The 22387-nt window shown below is 44.6% G+C and overlaps 1 protein-coding gene across 5 annotated transcripts in view; it reads left to right on the plus strand.

Moving 5' to 3' along the window:
- Window positions 1-224: 224 nt before the first annotated feature.
- The window catches only part of Atp6v0a1 (ATPase H+ transporting V0 subunit a1), a 52999-nt gene continuing 30836 nt past the window's right edge, over window positions 225-22387 (plus strand). For 3 of the 5 annotated variants that reach the window (XM_051158649.1, XM_051158644.1, XM_051158645.1), the window contains exons 1-8: window positions 225-365; window positions 2913-3072; window positions 9119-9197; window positions 11356-11453; window positions 12334-12462; window positions 18526-18629; window positions 19159-19285; window positions 21109-21191. In XM_051158649.1, the coding sequence (XP_051014606.1) occupies window positions 2956-3072; window positions 9119-9197; window positions 11356-11453; window positions 12334-12462; window positions 18526-18629; window positions 19159-19285; window positions 21109-21191 (737 nt within the window). In that variant the 5' untranslated portion in view covers window positions 225-365; window positions 2913-2955. The remainder of the gene's footprint in view (window positions 366-2912; window positions 3073-9118; window positions 9198-11355; window positions 11454-12333; window positions 12463-18525; window positions 18630-19158; window positions 19286-21108; window positions 21192-22387) is intronic. The other 2 variants (XM_051158646.1, XM_051158648.1) reach the window with 1 other exon arrangement.

The following is a 22387-nucleotide window of genomic DNA, read 5'->3' on the forward strand; positions in this document are numbered from 1 at the left end:
GATGACAGGTAACCTTGCTCGGAGAATAACAGAAAAAATTCTGATGGACTCAAAAGCGAAACACTACAAAAACCACACGCCCAACCCTGATGACTTCCGAACGCTCCAGGTTAGAAATCACAACGCCGGAACAAAGATGGCGATTCTACACCGAGACTCGCCCGAGCCCGGTAGACTCTGCACTGCGGTAGCCGGGCAGAGGCAGCATCCCATTGGTCCGCTGAGATGAAGTCATCTTGGGGGCGGGACTCGCCGGTGGCGTGGGGGCGGAGCCTTGCTTGCGTACGCTGGTCGGAACTCTGCTCCTGCCAGAGCTGGGGGCTTTGCTGCGGCGGCTGCGGTCGCAGCGGCGGTGCGGGCGAGAGGTGAGCGAGGGTTGTAGAAGGTCCCCCCCGGAGCGGCCTTCGAGGGGACCTGGGGCACACTCCGATATCTCGGCCGCTTGTCAGAAGAATTAGCTGGGATCTTAGGTCTCTGAGAGAAATATGAGGGGCTCAGCCCCCTCTTCGGACACCCCTTCCTGTGGGCAGAGGAACTGGAGGGCCACTGCCCGGGGAGGACCCGGGAGGGGGGGAAGCGACAGGACAGAGGAGATTGGATAGGCAGAGGGATCTGAGGGGATTTCTTAAAAGAGTCTTATAATTTGGGGATTTCTCCCTTACCCGGGAGACAGGTTGTGCCTGGCCCAGAGAATTTCTGCCCTCTCATTGTGCAGCACAGGAATGAGGAGACAGATGCTCCCTGCTGAGAAGGGAGGATTAGAAAACCTGAGCCAGAGTCCTCCAGGGAGGACGTTGGGTTTGGATCCCTCCCCTCCTTTTTGCAGGATTACTCTTTCTTCGTGTTTCATTTCGCGACCCCCGGAAACCCCTTTTCCAAATTCATTTTGTGTTTGGCTTCATTGAGGATAAAGATAAGTCTTAGAGAGGCCTGTAATCATAAGGAACAGGAGGAAGGTGGTAACTCATTAGAGACTGCCATCCCTTTCAGCCCCTGGTCTATGCCGGTGACGAGACATGAGTTCATATAATTTGAGGCTGTGGCGTCTGTCCTTGTTTAAGGTGGGGAGGACTGGTAAGAGCTGAGGTGGGTGATTCAGATTAAGTCAACCCACATAATCTCTTGAGAAATGCTTGCTTTAGTCGAGTGTGTTGTTTTTCTTTCCTTGAACGTCAAACGCAGAAAGGACTTGTTCAGTTTCCTCAAAATGTCTTCCTGCCTCCCCAAGAGCAAATCTTCTCTGAATGCCATTTTCATCCGTCAGTTAACATGGGCTATGCATAACCTTATGGCATTAAAAGTGTATGATCTGCTGAGGTTAGATATTGCAGAGCGTGCTGCACAGCGAGGCGAACGGGAGCTTATCGAGAATAAATAATTGCAATTTCAGTACCACTGATAGCGACAGTTGCCGACCTGAAGGAAAACCTTCCCGGCAACGAGGAGAGACGTGACAGGTGGAAGAAGGCAGTTGTCCTGAGGATGGGGATGGAAGGCTCTTCCTCCAGCTCGTTAAAAGTGCTTTGTCATTACTAATGTGTTCCTGTCATGCCTCATCTGAAATTGACCTGACTCTGCGGGATCCTTTGTCTTTTCAAAATATTGTTTATATGTTGCGATTCCTTAGAAGAGGAATGTTGTTTCCCAGGAGTTTGGAAGCTTAATCCTTTTAAACCAAACCTTTGAGATAGAGCTGGGAATTTTAGATGTTGGAAGTGGGTATTGCCAGTTGAGGAGAAGGAAGCCAGCCACATCTTTTATATAAGAGGGAAATTAAAGTCCCTTTTGGGGTGGCTCAGAGGTTAAGAGCACTGGCTGCTTTTCCAAAGGTCCTGAGTTCAATTCCCAACAACCACATGGTGGCTCACAACCATCTATAATGAGATCTGGTGCAGGCAGAATATTGTATAAATAAATACATCTTTAAAAAAATAAATAGGGGCTGGAGAGTTGACTCAGTGGTTAAGAGCACCGTCTGCTCTTCCAAAGGTCCTGGGTTCAATTCCTAGCACCCACATGGCAGCTCACAGCTGTCTGTAACTCCAAGATCTGACACCCTCACACCAATGCACATAAATTAAAAAAAAAAAAAAAATTAAATAAAAATATTTTAAACAAATAAATAAATAAAGTCCCCTTTGTTGTTTCCTGCTCACAAAACAAAACAACTCCAAACTGAAACAACAAAGAGGACGTTTTTTAAATAAGAACATTGTGTCAACTGTGAAAAAGCAAAACAGTAACAACAAAAAGCTCTGGGCATGTTGGTGCATTCCTGTAATCCCAGCAGTAAAGAGGTGGAGGCAAGGAGGGTCAGGAGTTCAAGGCCAACCCCCACTATGTGGCTGGTGTGGGTTAAATAAGTTGCTGTCTCAAAATAAAACCAACCCGCTCTGCCCCCAAACCCCACCCCCCCACTATGCCACAGTAGAGAGCTTTTTGGAGTTCCCAGTTCCTGTCGTTAATCTGCATATATTCATTTGTATTGTGTTGCCCCAAATTACTGTCAATCAATCCTGATGTTGACGACGACGAAGGAAGTGACTCTTCCGTCTAGACACCACAGTCTGAGGTTTAGTAACTGTTTTTTTGCAATTTCTCTTTTGGACCTTTCTAAGCCAGATAGCAAGAGATTTGTTAAGACTTCTTACAGGGATTAACGGCACGCGCCACCACGGGAGGCACTCGGGAGGCAGAGGCAGGCAGATCGCTGTGAGTTCGAGGCCAGCCTGGTCTACAAAGTGAGTCCAGGATGGCCAAGGCTACACAGAGAAACCCTGTCTTAGGAAAAAAAAAAAAAAAAAAGACTTCTTACAGGGCAAGCAAGAACTACAGAGCCTCACCTAGGGTATTGTTTGCTCTTGGTCCTATATGTTAAGTCTCAAGCCATGTCTTCTTCTCTCTTGCCTCAGATTGGAGTGAACCGCGTATCATTAGCGACAACTCTCCGCCACCATGGGGGAGCTTTTCCGGAGCGAGGAGATGACCCTGGCCCAGCTGTTTCTACAGTCAGAGGCTGCTTATTGTTGCGTCAGTGAATTAGGGGAACTTGGAAAGGTCCAGTTTCGTGATGTAAGTGGGAGTGAATTCTACCCTGTCTTGAAAACAAAAAAAACAAAAAAATCAAACAAATAAACAAACAAAAAACAAAACCAGGCATAATAAATAACATCTCAAATCCCAGGAGAATGACCATGAATTTGAGGCCAACAGTGAGTTCTAGGCCAGCCACTGCTACATAGCTGTTGTAACTAAGAGGTTATTGCAGGTTGGAGAGGCAGCTTAGGTGATGAAGTGCTTGCCCCATGGCAACCTTCCTTGAGTCCCTAGCTCTAAAAAGGTGGCTATGGTAGGTAGCACACGGGAAGCTGAGACAGGCGAGTCCCTGGAGCTGTCTAGGCAGACAGCCCAGCCTCATTAGTAAGCCTCAGGACCTACCGAGAGATCCCATCTCAAAAAGCAAAACCAAAACAAACCATGGTAGGTTGCTCCTGAGGCAGGACTTACAAGTTTTGAGTTCTGGCATCCGTGTATGTGAGTGTGCTCAGACACATACACACACAAACATACACACACGTCACAGAGTCACTGCCAAGTATCACGGACATCTTTAACATTTGAGATGTTGGCATAGTGTATGGTCACAATGGAAGTACCTATGTGCTATGCGCCCCTTGGTTCTGTCACGTCACAAAGGTATCAATAGGTCTGGGCCCTATTAGTGTAGTGAAATATAATAACCTTACAGGTGTGAGATGAGATCTTGGTTTTTTTTTTTTTTTTTTTTTTTTTTTGGTGACAGGGTTTCTCTATGTAGCCTTGGCCATCCTGGACTCACTTTGTAGACCAGGCTGGCCTCGAACTCACAGTGATCCGCCTGCCTCTGCCTCCGGAGTGCTGGGATTAAAGGCATGCGCCACCACGCCCGGCGAGATGAGATCTTGTTTTAATCTGCATTTCTTGGGCTGCACATCCTTTTGTCTGTTTGTGGACGGGAGCTTTCCTACTCTGTGAACTATGTGTCCGGGGTTCCTTGACTTTTGTTTATTGTGAGGTTTGTAAAAATTTCCCCATGTATCCTAGGTGTGTGCTCTCTCGCTCTCTCTCTCTTTCTCTCTCTGTCTCCCTCCCTCACCCCTCCCTCCTCCCCACCTTCCTCCTCCTGCCAACACCCCCCATCCCCGCTTGCTTCTTTTTGTGATAAGGTCTTGCTTTGTAGCACAGACTGTCCTGGAACTCACTAGGTAGTCATACTGGCCTTGAACTCATAGCACTCATAGCAGTCCCTTCTTCTTCGGCCTTCTGGGATTTCAGGTGTGCCTACTATAATGGTCTTGTTCTATTATTTATTTGTATGGTGTATGTTCTGTGTGTTTCTATGTGTGCTTGTTTGTATACACATGCATGTGCATATGTGTACACATGCATGTAGAAGCCAGAGGTCAATATCAGATATATTCCTCAGTTACGTTGGTGTTGGTGTTGGTGGTTTTTGTTTTTTTGACAGGGTTTCTCTGTGTTTCATGTTTCCATGGCAGGTACTTTACTGACTGGGCCGTGTCTCGGCACTGTTCTATTATTAAAGATAAATTTGATCACTCAATTAAGGTATTATTTCTTAGATTTCACCAATGTAAAAGTATCTTGTCCCCTGTGTAGTTAATAAGTAATCTGGGCTGGTACTTCTGAAAGCTGTGTGATGAGCCAGTTTCCGGGAACTACTTTACCCAATAGCTTTTTAAAATATTTATTGTTATTGTTGTTGTTGTTATTATTATTATTTGAGGGTTAAGTGAATTAATTTGGTTTTTTGGTTTTGGTTTTTGTTTTTGAGACAGGGTCTCACTGTGTAGCCCTGGCTGTCATGGAATGCCATATGTAGACCAGGCTGGCCTTGAATTCATAGAGATCCATCTGTCTCTACCTTCTGAGTATCAGGATTAAAGATGTGCAACAGTATACCCAGCCTATTTATTATTATAATTTGTTTAATATTATTTATTTTTATATATATGAGTGTTCTATCTGCATGTACACCTGCATGCCCGAAGAGGGCATCAGATCTCATTATAGATGGTTGTGAGCCACCATGTCATTGCTGGGAATTAAACTCAGGACCTCTGAAAAAGCAGACAGTGCTCTTAACCACTGAGCCATCTCTCCAGCCCCTTAAAAATATTTCATAATTATTTTTGACTATCTGTACCTATATGTGTTGCATGTGGGTATGCACATGTGAGTGCAGGTGCCTGGGCAGGCCAGATTCCCTTTGGACCTGGAGTTACAGACAGCTGTGAGCTATCATATCCGTGGGTGCTGCGATTGCACTGTGGTCCTCTGAAAGAGCATAAGTATTCATAGCTGCTCAGCCTAAGTTTCAATGTAGTGAAAAATTTTTTTCTTTCCTTTATAGCTTGTATTTTCTTTCTTTCTTTCTTTTGGTATGCTTCTTACTTTTTTAATCTTTCAGTAGTTGGGGACAAAACAGAACGCTAGCCAGCTCAGGGCTATCCTGGGCTATAGTGCATTGTATTGTTGCCTCTTTTAACTGCTGTGACTAAGTGGGGCAGGTGGTGCACTCCTATAATCCTAGCATTTGAGAAGTGTTGGCAGGAGAATCAGGAGTTCAGGGTCATCCTCAGCTACATACTGAGTTCAAAGCTATCTTGGCTGTATATTAGATCTTAAAAATTCAAACGGAGGAGCTGGAGAAAGGTTAATAGTACTTGCTGCTTTTTGAGGGGACCTGAGTTCAATTTCCAGCACCAGCATCAGGCTCTCTAGCTCCTGTTAATATTGCTTTTGAGAAATGTGCTATCGTGCCATTTATTGATTTATTCACTCATGTGTGTGTGTTCATTTGTGTATTTATTTATTCTTGGTGCTGGGAATTGAATCAAGGTTCTCATGTATGGGGCAAGCGCTCTGCCTATGACCTATTCCCAGCCCTTTTTATTTTCAGATAAGGGCTTACTGAATTATTTAGGCTGGCCCTAAATTTGCTCTGCAGCCCTGGGCAGCTTTGAACTTAGAATCCTGTTTTGGCCTCCTGAATAACTGGGATTGTTTTTAGTTTGGTGTTTGAGACAGTCCCCTGTAGCCAAGGCTTGATCTCTAACCTCTGACGGGGCTGAGGATAGTGTTAAACTAACCCTCCTAAGGGCTAGGCTTACAGTCAAGAACCTGGGTTTACATTAGTTTTTGTTTGAACTTTCGTTTTTTATTATTATTGGTGGCGGCGGTGGTGGTGTGTGTATGTGTGTGCGACACACATGCACACATGTAGCGGTCAGGACAGTTTTTAAAAATTGATGATGTCCTTCTAGCTGTATGTAGGTTCCAAGGACTGAACTCAGCTCATCAAGCTGACAATGTCTTGAACTATCTTGCCCGCCTTGCAATAGCTAAAAATCTTATTCCTGGGCTGGAGAGATGGCTCAGTGGTTAAAGCACTTGCTGCTCTTCCAGAGGAACCAAGTTTGGTTCCTAGTTTCACATCACTCCAGTTAAAGGTAATCGGATGTTCTCCTCACTACGAGTACCTACACATACATGCAAACACTCTCATATGCACGCACACAGGCACACACACACACACACACACACACACACACACACACACACACACAAATTAAATAAATAAAATACACTCCTGGAGTCAGCAAGATGGCTCAGCAGGTAATGGTGCTTCTTGTCAAGCCTGACAACCTGAAGTTCCTGGAACCCACATAGTGGAAGGAGCAAGTGAACTGCTGTAACTTACCCTCTCCACTCCATGTGTGCACTGTGGCAAACACACACCCACATGCATACACATTCATATACACATAAAGCATAATAAATAAATGTTTTTATTTATTTATTTATTTATTTTGGTTTTTCGAGACAGGGTTTCTCTGTGTAGCCTTGGCCACCCTGGACTCACTTTGTAGACCAGGCTGGCCTCGAACTCACAGCAATCCGCCTGCCTCTGCCTCCCGAGTGCTGGGATTAAAGGCATGCGCCACCGCGCCCGGCTATGTTTTTTTTTTTTTAAGTATCCCTACTAGCTCAAGCGTTCTAACCCTCTGGTCAGCTATTTGTCATTTCCTCCCTACCCTCTTCTGTCGATCTGAAAATTTGTGATCTTTGACCTACACCTTCCTCTGCCCACCACACCTCCTCTCTGTCTCCCTCTCTGGCAGCCAATCTCAGTACTTCTGTGAAATCAGCTGTCTAAGATTCTTCATGTAGAGGGCTGGAGAGACAGACCTGAGGTTTAGAGCACTGGCTACTCTTCAGAGGGCCCAGGGTTGACTCAGCACCCACATGGCAGCTCACAACCATCTCTAATTCCAGTGCCAGAGAACCTGGCATCCTCTTCTGGCCTGTGAGGGCACCTTGTATGCACATGGTACACAGACATACATGTAGACACACCACCCATATATGCATAAAATTTTTAAGGAAAAAATTAATAAATAATAAAATAAAATTGCACGTGTAGATAAGATGTAAAGTGCCTCATGTATTTCACTTAGTATAATGCCCGTGTTTTCTTTGCCCATGCATCTCTTGGTAGGTTGATTCTATATACTAGTTACTGGGAATAGCCTTGAAGATTTTTGGTTTTAAAAAAAAATTTTTTTTTTTTTGGTTTTGTTTTTTGTGAGGAACTATCCTGCTTTCCATGTGACTGTACTACTCAGCTATTAAAAACAAGGAATTCCCGAAATGTGTGGACAAATGGATTGAGCTAGAAATGATCATAATGAGTGAGTTAACCCAGAAGCAGAGAGACTCAAATGGTATATACTCACTTATAACTGGACACTAGCCCAAGGGGCATGTCCCATGAAAGTCTTCACTTACCAGGAAAGTGGGACAGAGGGGAGGACATCCTATTGGGACTCTACATGAGAGAAGCATGGGAGAATGGCAAAGTTGAAGGATCCAGAGGATCCTAGAAACCTACAAGAAGAACATTATGATAGGCAGATTTGGGCCCAGGGGTCCCACTCAAACTATGGCACCAGCCAAGGACAATACAGGCGGTAAACTTCAAACCCCTACCCAGATCTAGCCAATGGACAGGACATTCTTCACAGTTGAATGGAGAGTCGGGTATGACTTTCACACATACTCTGGTGCCTCATATTTGACCATGTCCCCTGGAGGGGGAGACCTGGTGGCACTCAGAGGAAGGATAGCAGGTTACCAAGAAGAGACTTGATACCCTATGAGCATATAAAGGGGGAGGAAGTCCCCCTCAGTCACAGTCATAGAGGAGGGGAGTAAGGGGAAAACGGGAGGGAGGGAGGAACGGGAGGATACAAGGTATGGGATAACCAATGAGATGTAACAAGAATAAATTAATAAAATAAAATTAAAAAAAAAATTTTTTTTTGGTTTTGTTTTTTGTGAGGAACTATCCTGCTTTCCATTGACTGTACTAGTTTATATCCCTATAAACAATACTAGTTTATATCCCTATAAACAATACACTAGAGTTAGTTCCCTTTGGCCAACATCATCATCGATTCAAAGCTCTCATCTTTCAGACAGGGTCTTGGTAAGTAGCCTAGGCTGGCCTGGAACTTGCTTTGCTCTTCAGGCTGGCCTTGAACTCCCAATCCCCCCCTGCTTCTACAGAGTTGAGATCACAGCATGTACCACCATGTCTGACTCCCCCATCTTTTTTTGTGAAAGCCATTCAAACAGATGTGGGGTGATATGCCTTATGGCTTTAGTGCATGAATAAAATCAGACTGTCACCAGAAGGTAACAACCTGGGGCAGAAGAACAGACATTTGCCTTCTGTCTTTTTTGCTTGGGAAGAAAGAGAGAGGAGAGCCAGGCAGACAGCTTATGACATGGCGTCCTAAGTTCCAGGTGGCGGGAAGAAAGGCGCCCACGGCCTTGGCTAATGTGTCTCCAGTCCAGATATTCAACGCAGGGAGGATTTTTGACATTAGGTTGCATGACTGCACAAAGCCCTTTATGTAGGTCGGCAGACAGTTTTGATTGGAGTTGATTATTCACTGGCACAAAGTGAAATTTCCACGTATGGGATGTGTTGCTGATGGAGCAGGACGTAGACTCAGCGTTTGAGCTTTGCTATTCTGTTCTTGTTTTTCAGCTGAATCCAGATGTGAATGTTTTCCAGAGGAAATTCGTGAATGAAGTGAGAAGATGTGAAGAAATGGACCGAAAGCTTCGTATGTGCGGCCTTTGGTCTTGTTGACATTCCTATAATGAGTCTTAAATTAGAGTTGTTAGTCCTCTCAGCAAAGGAACAGAACTCTACCTAGAAAAAGGAGAGAGGACCAGGGAGACGGCTCAACAGGTAAAAGCACTTGCCCTGCAAGCCTGTGAGCGCCGTCCCCGGAACCTGAGCGGAAAGCCAGATATGGCTGCCAGTAAAGGGTCTAGTTACGATCCATCCTGTCGTTCCTTTGCTGTGTATTCAGTAAGCACCAATAAATAACTAAGAGTCAGACGTGGTGGTGCGCACCTGAAACATCAGCTCTCCCACAGTGAGGTGGGAGGGAGAGACTCGCAGGCCAGCTAGCCTGGAGCACACCATGCGGCAGAAACAAGGAGCAGGCTGGAAGCAGAGAGCGACTCCCCAGAGTTGTCTTCTGACCGCCACGTGAGCGCCCACACGCACACATGCATGTACACACACATGCACACATATACAAAATAAATCTGTTAAAAGATTTAAAAAGGAGAGTGAAAAAATCCGCAGCCATGATATTAAGATGGACTTCTTGTATATAAATAGATTTTATGAGTTTGAGCTCGGTGGTGTGTTCAAACAACAATCTGAAAATATTGTGGGTTTTTCTTTTTCTTTCTTTTTTAAACTCGTTGACACTGTGCAGCTCCAGCTAGCCTGGAACTCTGTAGACTAGGGTGGCACTGAACCGGCCGTTGGCCTGCCTCTGCCTCCCAAGTGCTGGGATTAAAGGCGAGTGCCACCACAGCCCAGCAGATTCTCATGGGATTTTAACAGCAGAACTGTGTTACAGAGCTCTAAAAAGGCAGGCACGGTGGCACACACCTGTAATCCCAACACTCAGGACACAGAGGCAGGCAGATCTTTGTGAGCTCAAGGCCAACCTGGCTTAAGGCCAGTTGAATTCAGGACAGCCAAGGCTGCACAGAGAAACCCTATCTCGGGAAAAAGTGAAAAACAAAACCACCAAAAACAGGACTCTAATACTTTCACATTTAGACATCAACTGAGCCACCTTTTCATCTGAGCAGTTTATCAAAAGTGCAACATTCACTAAGGCTTTGCGGGCTGGGGTGCTAAAGAGTGAGTGAGAATTTCATTCATTCCCCCACAACATGCCTTTAAGGTGTGGTGGCACACATCTCTTTTTCTTTTCTTTTTGGTTTTCCCAGACAGGGTTTCTCTGTGTAGCCTTGGCTGTCCTGCACTGCTTTGTAGACTAGACTGGCCTCAAATGCATAGAGATCCGCCTGCCTCTGCCTCCCAAGTGCTAGGATTACTCAGAGACCTGTGATTCCTGTTAGTTCCACAGCAGCTTGGTGTACATAGACAGTGTCTCAAAAAAAAAAAAAAAAAAAGCTGTAACCCTCATGTAAAGACTAAGGAGCCTGTGATTTCCCTGGCATACCCAAGAACATAAGCAGTCATAATGGAATCATCATTTGAAACTAGGCCAGTCTGTCTGACTCCAAACGCACAATCTTGCTAGTCTACCCAGATGATAGGTAAATTGGCCCCCATTAAAAAAAATAGTCAGTAGTTGTCATGAAAATACTTTTCTCTTTTAGTATTTTGGGTCCTTTTATGCTTACTTTTTGGCTTTTGATGCTTGAAAAACAATCCAATTGCTTTTCAATTAAATGACTCTTTTTGACCTGACCTAGAAGTATCTCACGTGTCAAATGCTCTGTTAATTTGCTGTGTTCTTCAGAGGTTTGATTGACAAATCAATACTTGCAAAGAGAGCTTGTCATCCCTGAGGAGCCACGTAAGGTGGAGAGGTGAAGTGGCTGCAGGCCAGTTGTAAGCTGAAGGAAAGCCGTACCCAAATCTGCACACCTACAGTCCCAGGTAGAAACAGGCTGAGGATCGGTAGTTCAAGGCCATTCTCAAAACAACAGCAAAGACCAGGAGAGAGAGAAGAGACAGCCATGACCTTGGCCTCTCTCCTTGGAATAGCCTTAGTGCGTAAAGCACAAGAAAAAAATGTGGGGGAAAAAAAGCTGCTTCTTTGCTTGTCAGTTCTTTCTTAGGATGAAGCTCTTTCTAGCTAGAGGTTAGATCTTTGTGTGTGCGTTTTCTCAACTGAGGAGAATTCCAGACGTGCCTGCTACATGGATGCTCTATCATTTTAGGATTTGTTGAGAAAGAGATAAGGAAAGCTAACATCCCAATTATGGACACTGGTGAAAACCCAGAGGTGCCCTTCCCCCGGGACATGATCGACTTAGAGGTAAATAATTCTTATATAACTTTCTACTTACATGCATGTATTGCCTTCCTGAGTGCTGGTACAGAGGAGTTCTTGCCAAACTTATAAACATTGTCTTCCCCCCTCCCCTCCCATCCCCCACCTCACCCTCCCACAGGATTTCTTTGTGTGTAGACTTGGCTGTCCTAGACTCCCTTTGTAGACCAGGCTGTCCTCGAACTCACAGAGATCCACCTGCCTCTGCCTCCAGAGTGCTGGGATTAAAGGCGTGCGCCACCTTGCTTGGCTAAGCATTGTCTTTTATTGTAAGCTTTTTCTAAGTAGGACTGAAGTGACTTCCCTCTTTTATAATGTCAAACCATATCTCACACAGAAGTAACATAATATACGGCCAAATGAATGCTTATTGGCTTGCTGAGCGCTTGTTAGCTGGTGACCCTCACATAGTATATGGCCTTTTGATATATTTCAGTGTTCTGAATTCTCTCAACAAACCCACTGCACGTACAATGGAATCTGTACACAAATAAAAGCTCATTTAAGTGAAATGTTTTGCTTAAAGTTGCTCTCAAAAAAAATCACAGCATTTACTTGGTAGCTGTAGCTAATCTGTTACTGTGGTAACAGTTCTGGGGCACAAATTCAGTTAATGTCTTTTGTTTTGTTTTGTTTTTTTGAGACAGGATTTCTCTGTGTAGCCTTGGCTACCCTAGACTCTCTTTGTAAACCAGGCTGGCCTCACAGCGATCCGACTGCCTCTGCCTCCTGAGTGCTGGGATTAAAGGCATGTGCCACCATGCCCACGCAGTTAATGTCTTTTAGAGCAAGCACAGTGAGCTAAATTTGTGTTAACTTCTCTCTCTCCCCACCCTCTCTCCCCGCTCCCCCCACCCCACCCCAGGCCAATTTCGAGAAGATTGAAAATGAACTGAAGGAAATCAACACAAACCAGGAAGCCCTGAAGAGAAACTTCCTGGAACTGACTGAATTAAAATTTATACTTCGCAAAACTCAGCAGTTTTTTGATGAGGTCAGACTATTGTTTCTTCTAGTACTTGAGCAGCTGGTATACCTGCACAAGTGGGCCATATTTTTATTCCAATAGTTATTTTAATTTGTGAGTTTGGAAGCAATGCCATTTTGCACCCTGTTAAGTTAAAGGAGGTGAGAGTGTGTTCCATTTTCCATGTAGTACACAGCCAGCCATGGTTTTATATATTTTCACATTTTCTGCAAACTTTCATCCCAAGGTGGGGGGGGGAAGGAACCCTAGAGTTGAGTATAAGTAGAGTCAGCTGAAGTGTCTGTGTGAAACCTGTAGTTATGTTAGGAGGTAAGTATATTGTCTATGAAGCTGGAGAAGCCAGGGTCTGGTTATGCACAAAATTACAGTGAAGTTTCGATCCCCAGACCTTTAGCTATCTAATTATTTTGCTCACCAGCCTTTAGCAATTATTTTCAGCACTGTCGAGCTCACGTCACACTGTTTTTCCTGAGTTTTCATGGTGTCCTATGGAAATATTGGCATGATACTGGTTTGGATTTTCCCTCAGACACAGTTTATTAGTTATGAGGAAAACTTACTAAATTCCCTGGCTACGTATGAAGGGACTGAGTCGCCTTGTGCCGGCCTGCTAGGGAGACCCCCTTGAAAAGCGTCATCTCAGATTTCTGGAAGGCATCTTTCTTCTAATTAATCCTGGGAAGGGGCCTCAGCTTCCAACCTGGCTGTGGTTTTTCTGATGGTCTAAAATTTGACAGCACTCCTTTTTACAGGTGTCTTTGCCAAACATTAGACAGTTTAGACATCACCCTAATTTCTGTTATTTTCTTGACCAAAAAAACCTTGACAAAGATCTTAGATATAAGGACCCATTTTAGTTAGTATCTGATATTTCTCAGTTCTACTTTAAATTTGGCTTTGCTTGAGAAGAGACCAGCCCTCCACAGTTCTCAGGGTCTCCAACCAGCAGCAACAGCCTCGTCTGGAACCTTGTGAAAAACACAAATTATCAGTCCCCACCGCAGACCTACTGAGTTAGAAACTGAGGTGGGGCCGGGGCCCAGCTAGCTGTTTAAACATGTTTTAATGCAGGCATGCTACTTTGAAAACCACTAGAGAAAAATCTGCTGAGGATGTGATACATTCTTTAGTAACTAAGGATTTGACTCAGACAAGCCACGTGAATTCAAAGAATCTGTGGAGACAAGGGAATGAGAAAGTTCATATGAATATAACTACTTCGTCTTCCCAAGAGTAAGAATCTGGTTATAAAGTAAGAGAAACATCCTATGAATACTTGTTTGCCCCCCAAGTTGAGAATCTAAAGTGAGCCTGATCACTTTAGAAGATGGGAGACAATGAGATCTGTAAGTGCTTAGCATCTTTGCCACAGGCGAAGCCACTTATGCCCTATGGTTCCACTAAGTATGGAATCTAGGATGCTCACTGCCTGTGTGTAGATGTATTCTTATCTGTTAATTCCTTGAGCGGCTAATGAGCACTTACTCTTTGTGAGATAAATCCAGTCCTGTCATTCAAAGGATATGTCATTTGGTTCTATCAGGAGGCCCCTGAGCATAGCACTGCATTTGCCCACGATCTGTACTTTTTTAAATGTGTCCAAGCCCCCCTCACATATCCTACCTGGTGTCATATTCAAAGCTCAGCTACTTTTTTTTTTTTTTGTTTTTTCAAGACAGGGTTTCTCTGTGTAGCCTGGGCTGTCCTAGACTCTCTTTGCAGACCAAGCTGGTCTCGAACTCGCAGCAATCTTTGTGCCTCTGCCTTCTGAGTGCTGGGGTTACAGACGTACACCACCATGCCTGTCTTAGCTTTTTGGCCCATTTGGGGCTTCTTTTTACATTCATACTGCCTTTCTACAGGGGACAGGATCTCCTTCTATAGCCCAGGCTGGCCTTGAATTTGAGATCCTCCTGATTGTCAACTCAAGGCCAGCCTAAGCTACACAGTGAAACTTTCTCCCACCCCCTCCCATGCCCCCAAAAGAATTTAGTAAATATAAGATGAACCATTTAGAAAAATGATTTGCTGCTTCAAAATTGTAGTTAGGAGCTGGGTGTGGTGGTGCGTGCCTGTAATCCTAGAGTTTCGAGAGACAGAGGCAGGAGGACCAGGACTCAAGGCAAGCGTTGGGTTCACAGAGATTTTGATTCCAGACTGAGTGAGTAACAGCCGCGTCCAAAAACAAAAGGAAAAAGCAGGCAGAAGGAAAAGAACGCACATGGGATTTTGTTTTTGTTTTATGATTTTTAAATCTAAACATAAGTGCCAGTTTTAAAAAGAGATTCCACGTCTTTTTGGCCTTCATGCCCTGTCCATGGTGGGTCGCTCTCTCTTTCTTATGCAAAACTACCCTAAGCTCCAATCTTGCAGACGCTTTGAGCAAAAGGCCTTGGCTGTGAGAGCTTCTCCACTGCTTTTTTCCATCAATCCCCCTTCATTTCAAGCACGACACAGCAGTGCAGAAAGTCTTCTGGCCAGAATCACTGTGCTTTTTCTCACCACCTACAGTCGACATCTGGCCCATTCTTGCCACTATTCCATAGTCTCAGCCAGGTCCCTTTCCATAGACCTTGCCCTGCTGCCAAATAACAGTTGCAGATGCTGCTGCCCCTATCAGAGACAAAGCCTCCCTGAGTGACCACACTGTGCATGCAGGTGCACATTTAAACAACACAGAAAGGTGAGCAAACCTGGGACCTCAGGTGTCGGAAATTCAGCTCGTAATGAGATTTCATTTCATGTTTGAAATTGTAATGTGTGCAAATGGCACCAAGCACTGCCAACTATAAACCTCTCCTCTTTTCTTATAATTTGGTGAATTCAATCAATAACTCATAGTAATCAGCCCAAAATGGCTAAATCAAAAAACGATATTTTTCCTATTGGTGATAATAATTGGCAGGGTGTGTAGAAAGGGAAAAGTAAACATATATTGGATATATTTATGATTTAAGATGATTGTTAATTCAACGTAGCCATTTCTTACCCAGAGCATTTAAGATGATTTATTAATGATTATCCTTTTCTAGTCTTCTTGCTTATGAAGAACTGTAAGAGCTGGAGAGGTTTCTCTGCATCTTTTACCATAAGCACCATAACATATGAGAACGTAAAGAAGACTGGGAAAGTAATGGTTAATGGCATGCAGATCCCCGCCTCCCTCTCCTTCTGCGTTTTCCACCCATCTGCTTTCTTTATTTTTCTTTTCCATCTGCCATCTCCTCTGGGTGAATACTTCAAGAAGTGAGATTTTCTTTCTCTCTCCCTGTAGCTAGACAGTTAAAGTGTTCTCAGTAGCTGACGTAGCTTGACCTGGTATGCTGCTTGTATTGAAGTGCTACAGAGCTGAAGTTCCATCCAGCAACTTGCTTTTCTGTAACTCATGGTGTTCAGTGTTCTCAGTGGGGAAGGGGCAACTCGCAGAAAATAACAGGTGATTTAGAGAACTTGACAGTGTTATTGTTATTTGAGAGCTATGGTCTTGGGCTGGAGAGATGGATCAGTGGTTAAGAGCACTGATTGCTCTTCTAGAGGATCTGGGTTCAATTCCCAGCACCCACACCCAGGCAGCTCACAACTGTCTGTAACTCCAGTTCTAAGGGATCCAACACCCTCATGCAGGCAAGACACCAATGCACATGAAATAAATCAATCTTTAAAAAGAGAGAGAGCCGCAGCCGGGCGTGGTGGCGCACGCCTTTAATCCCAGCACTCGGGAGGCAGAGGCAGGCGGATCGCTGTGAGTTCGAGGCCAGCCTGGTCTACAAAGTGAGTCCAGGATGGCCAAGACTACACAGAGAAACCCTGTCTCGAAAAACCAAAAAAAAAAAAAAAAGAGAGAGAGCCTTGGTTTCTGTGATTGTGTTCTGGTTTTAGATCTTTTTTATAAAAGCTCTTAGTTCTGGTCACTGTAGATTCCCAACAGGCACAATTTTATTTATAATTTTTTGACTTTCCTATCTAATAGACTTGGTGTTCTTAAGTATGAAGTGGTGAAACTAGTATTTAGAATTTGATCTTTCTGCTTCATTTCAACTCTGCTATAGTTTTTTTGTTTTGTTTTGTTTTGTTTAATTGTATATGAGTGCTTCATCTGCAGAAGAGGGCATCAGATCACATTATAAGATGGTTTTGAGCCACCATGTGGTTGCTGGGAATTGAACTCGGGACCTACTGGAAGAGCAGGCGGTGCTCTTAACCACTGAGCCATCTCTCCAGCCCTAAGTTTTGTTTTTTAAGGCTCAGCCCCAGATATCATCTTTGGAACAGTAGAATCTAAGTACAGTCTGTTCTCGTCAGCTGTACCCTTTAAAAGCACACATGCTGCCCCGACCCTGGTGTTTATGGCTTAAGTAAGAGCCAGGTTCTGAGAACCACATAAGCCAGTAGGAGGCTCCTATGGGGAACAATTGATCTTACTCATTTTGCCAGTGGGCACCCCAAGAGTGCGGGGTGTAGTGGTTTGACTATTTGGATAACTTTCCGTTGGCTGATTTGTTTCTAGGTTGTAAAAAAGAATCTTTACCTATATGACGGCAAGCAGTGCCAGTGTCCCCATTAGCTCATCCTAAATGTTTCTAATTATGTGACAATATTCCTGGGTGCTTAAAAAAAAAAAAAAAAAAAATCAGCCCTGGAGCTCAAGAGATGGCTCAGAGGTTAAGGGCACTGACTGCTCTTCCAGAGGTCCTGAGTTCAATTCCCAGCAACCAAATGGTGACTCACAATCATCTTCTGGCCTGGCAAAGCACTGTATACATGATAAGTAAATAAATCTTTAAAAAAATAAAAAGTTAAAAAAAAAAAATCAGCCCTGATCTCAACTTCCCAAAACAGTTACTTTTACTTGTTTGCCCTTCAGAGTTTCTTGGTTTACACTGTTTTCCCTTGTTTGTTATATGTATGCTCCGTGACTTTCCCGTGTAAGGCAAGCATGTGCCTTACTTCTCCCTCCTGGGTTACTTGACAGGACTAAGGTGAAATTGAAGGTTGAAATGAAAATGAAGAGGAAGATTGTTCCGGCTTCTTCTAGTCTTTGGTCAGACACATAGTGTGTGGACATTACAGCTGGCTAGATTAGGCAGCAGAGAGGCTGATGGAGACGTGTTTTAGGGCTGCTTCTCCATTCTGATGAGACTAGGGGTGTTAAAGGGAGAGAGGTGAGGAAGCAGCAGGCCTCTGTGGGAAATCCTTTGCCTTCACTTCACTGTATAAACTGTCCTAGTGGAAGTCATTTTAAATCTAACCAAGTCAGCCAGGCCAGGAGCTCTGGATTGTTTCCTGGGGCCCTTTACTTACTGTGCTTAGTGGTGGTTCTCTGCTGTAAAGTCTACATTTCTAGTCAGAAAACACAGCCTTTTGGATACTTTCTCTTTTTCTTGCCTTCATGAGCGCAACAGAGGCCCGGGCCTGTCCCGCCGCTGTTTCCTATCTCCTGAAGAAGCTCTCTTTAAACCCTACGTCTGGGGCATTCCGTGTGTGGCCCGTGCTGGCCATCCTCAGGGTCCGTGGTTACCAAGGGCTGGAGGTCAGTGCTCTCAGCCACTGCTCACTTAAAAGTGATCCACCTCCTGCGTGCTTGCACAGAACTGGACTACGCGGGGCCTGGGTAGAAATAACGTAGTCATGGTATCTGCAGAGGCTTCTGCCTTTTGTTCATTTGCTTGTTCGTTTTTCTTTCAAGAAGGAGAACGTTCCAGCTTCCTGCCCAGGTTTATTCAGGAAAGCATTAAAGAACAAAACAAGTGACTTCCACCTAGTAACAGATTTATACATGTCACCATCACTTCATGTTTTTCTTTTGTTCCCCGTTTCTAACCCATGTCCCCAGATGCTTTTCTGGGAAGTTTTGCTTTCTTTAGCGTGTGCGTATTTTGTTGTCCTTTGTTTTTACTCCTTTTTTCTTTCTATGAGTATGTTCTATCTTTTGGTGTTTTCTTGGGTTTTTCTTTTTTGTTTTTGTTTTTGTTTTTCCTCTTTATTTTCTGAACCCATCTCCTGGTTCCTCCTCGTTCCCTGCATGCCACTAACTATTTTCATTAGATATTAATTGATTTGTGGATTCAGGCTGAATTGCATCATCAGCAGATGGCGGATCCAGACCTGTTGGAAGAGTCCTCGTCCCTCCTGGAGCCTAATGAGATGGGAAGAGGCGCGCCTTTACGACTTGGGTAAGGAGCACTGAGCCTTGGTGGCTTTGTGTTCCTCTTTGCTGTTTGAAGAGCAGTGAGTGGTGCATGCATGTAACCCCACCCACCCCTCAGAAGGCAGAAGCAGGAAGACCATACGTCTGAGGCCAGCCTGGGCCCTAGTGAAGTCCCATTGTAAAGCACAGGCTGGTGACATAGGTCAGTGGTGGAACACTTGCCTACATGTCAAGGCCCTGGGTCTAATCTTAGGTGAGGGTTGAGGGGATCATGAAGCTGGGGACTGATTTGCTGTAGGAGCCACTTTGTTCTGAGCCATTGAGAACTTTTCCTAGATTTGTCTGGGTTTAGCTCCTGGGTTTTCTGGCAACCCTCTTCTGTTGGGTGCAGGGAGGAGTCGGGAAGAAGAGAGTGGCAGCCAGCCCTCTTGACCCCACAGCACGTAGCGTTCTGTGCATTTATAATCTTTCCCCTTTCCCTCTCACTCTGTTGCTGCTCTGTCTTATGTCTCCCATCCTGGAGTTCCCGACCTGCCTGACTCTTTTCCCCACAGCTTTGTGGCCGGCGTGATTAACCGGGAGCGGATCCCTACCTTTGAGCGCATGCTCTGGCGAGTGTGCAGAGGGAACGTGTTCCTGAGACAGGCTGAAATTGAGAACCCACTGGAGGACCCTGTGACTGTAAGACAGGGAAACTGTGTCCTGTGGAGTAGGTCTAGCCCCGAGCAGTAGCACGGCCTGGTACCACCTCCATCTGCCCTTCATCAAAGGAGCCCCACTTGACCGACACTTGAAGCCTCACCCCACTCTCTCTCACCTAGCTCCTTCCATGTATACATGGCATCTATGTATACCTGACATGACATACATGTATTTTTCAAACTTTACCTGTATAGATTTTTTTTGCATATTTTCCTCAAATATTCTGAACCTTAGCTTTATATATTTCTTGTTACTAATCTAGGCTGAAAGAAAAATGCCTTTTTATGAACATTAACATGAAGTCAAGAAACCTTATTTCAGATTTGGTAATATCATGTATAAAAAGATAGATTTCCTAAACCTTGATCTTTATAAACAGATGAAAACTTTACTCTCAAGATTTTATTATCTGCTTGTTTCTTGGGAGAACCAGAAACTTGATTTAAGCATAGATACATGTAAGGTGATACATACAAGGGCAGCCTTGCCCACACAGCTCTTGGAAAGTAGGAATTGTCTAATGTCTTGGCATTTGACACAGCAGGACAGAGTACATAGTGACATCTACATGGCATGGGGTCCTGATCTCAGGGATCTCAGCAAAGGTCAGAGATGCACCACGGCTACTGCATACCATCCTTGCCTTAGTATTAGAAGCCTGCAGTCAGCTTTCCTTATGAAACTCTTAAGGTAGCATTTTCCATTCTGAGAGAAATTTAACTTGGAACTTTCTCAGCTTTGCTGGGTAGCCCTCTGTGGCTTTTACTCCGCTGAGTAGTGACGCTGTGAACGTTTTAACCTTGGGGTGCAGTTTTGAGGCTGCCTTGGGTTGTGGAAGCACTGTAGTCTGTAACCTTGCCTGACATGGAGCCCTTTTGAGGGCTGTGCAGTCAGGTCTCCTCTCCACAGCAGGAAGGTTGCTTTATCAACAGATCCAGGACAGCAGGCATGATATCTCTAGCGAGCAGCCGTGCCGAGAACGGCCCCAGTGTAGCCGTTTAGTCAGGGACTGGGTGTCTAGAATCTTATACCCTTCCCTCTCTATCTTGTGGTAGCCATCTGAGCCTGTTGCTTTCTTTTATAAAAGCAGTACACACTGTATGTGAGGCATTATAGGCAACCTGAGGAATCTTGGGTAATTGCTTATACACATTTTTTTTTTTTTCTTTCTGATTTTCCCTTGCCATCCTTGGACTAGAGGTGTGAGTTTGGCATTTGGGGCTGTCTGCCTTCCTGTTCCATGAAATCTAAGCTAGTACAGTTCTTGTGATTCCACACCACTGTGCTGCCAGTGACCTTTACCTGCTCCTTCTAAACTAGGAACAGACAGGCTTCCTTCCGTCTCCTCTCCTCTAAGCTTTTGTCATCCTGGAAACACGAGAGTTCAAGTAGAACCAGAGACACGAGCTCCACTGTGCTGAGCATCCCCTCAGCCTCTCTGTCAGGCTCCTGCCTTTATCTGGAGACAGGAAGACGTTTGTGAATCTGGGGCTATAGGACAGCTGTCCTTGAGATGAAGCTTAAGAGATGCAGTAAGGGAAACCACAGAAAGCCGTGTCTTTAAAGGATCCATCCTGATGCCACCCAGGTTTAGCTGTTCTAGAACTTTTTAGCTAGACCTATAAGCTAAGCACTCAGGAGCCTGAGGCTAAGACCACTGTGAGTTCAAGGCCAGTTTAGACTACACAGTGAATACCAGGCTAGCCTGAGCTGCAGTGTAAGACCATCTCAAAGGAAGTCTTCATCCATATTGAAAGTTCTGAACTCTTTTTTTTTTTTTCCCCTCTCTTTCTGGGCCGTAGGGAGACTACGTGCACAAGTCTGTGTTCATTATTTTTTTCCAAGGTGATCAACTGAAAAACAGGGTCAAGAAAATCTGTGAAGGGTAAGAGACAACGTGCCTCCAACCAAGAGGCACAGCTATGTTGCCTGGTTAAGGCTCAGAAAAGTAAAGCGAAGATCCTTGCTATTCTATTTTATGCAGTGAATGATGTTAGGATTATTTATTTATTTGTTTGTTTGTTTGTTTGGGTTTTTCGAGACAGGGTTTCTCTGTGTTGCCTTGGCTGTCCTAGACTCACTTTGTAGACCGGGCTGGCCTCAAACTCATAGCGATCCACCTGCCTCTGCCTCCCCGAGTGCTGGGATGACAGGGATGTGCTTTGTTAGGAATATTTTAAACCATCAGAGGTAGCTCAGGTCTTACTTTTTTGTTTGCTTTTCAAGTGTCAGAAGCACAGCTGGAGGACTGAGCTGCTCAGTGCATAAAGTGCTTATTGCACACGGAGTTTAGATCCCCGAAAATGCCACATGGGCATGGCAGCCACCCGTGAGCCCAGCATTCGAGAAGCCGAGCACTCAGGCTGATTAGGCTAGAAGTCCAGGATTGATTGAGAGACCCCACCTAAATGACTAACATGGAGCACAATCCAGGAAGACTCCTGGTGTCAACCGTGGGTCTCCAAGACATGCATACACACATGCACATCCCTCTGCCTACCCACATATATATACACAGACACACTACAAACACATACTCGTGTCCCTACCCAAAACCCCCAGCAAACTCACAATTCCTTTATTCAGAGACGGTGGGTTTGCATGCCTGCATAGTGCCGTAGGCACTGTATACACTTTCTGGAATTCTGTGTTATGGTCAGAAATTTTGCCATGCCATTTTTCTGTAAAAGCTTATGATAAAAATTATTTTTAAATTATTTTTTCAACATTCTTTGGTAAAGATTTATTTTGTGTTTATAAGTGTTTAGCCTGCCTGTATGTGTGGTCCACGTGCATGCTTGGTGCCCTAAAAGACTAGAAGAGAGTGTCGGATGCCCTAGACATGGAATTAGAGGCAGGTGTGACCCACCACACAGATGCTGGGAATGGAACCTAGGTCCTCCGAGAGAGAAGGAAGTGCTCATAACTGCTAAGCAATATTTCCAGCCCCTTACTATTTTTTTTTATAATCTCAAAATGATTTCATAGTTACAGAGAGTGTCAAGACTGTTGAGTGTTACTGCTGTCTGCAGGCCCCTTCCCATGAGGAATCAATGTCGATTGTCACAACAACCCAGTCTA

This window comes from Acomys russatus, chromosome 16 (assembly GCF_903995435.1).
Source record: "Acomys russatus chromosome 16, mAcoRus1.1, whole genome shotgun sequence".
NCBI lineage: Eukaryota > Metazoa > Chordata > Mammalia > Rodentia > Muridae > Acomys > Acomys russatus.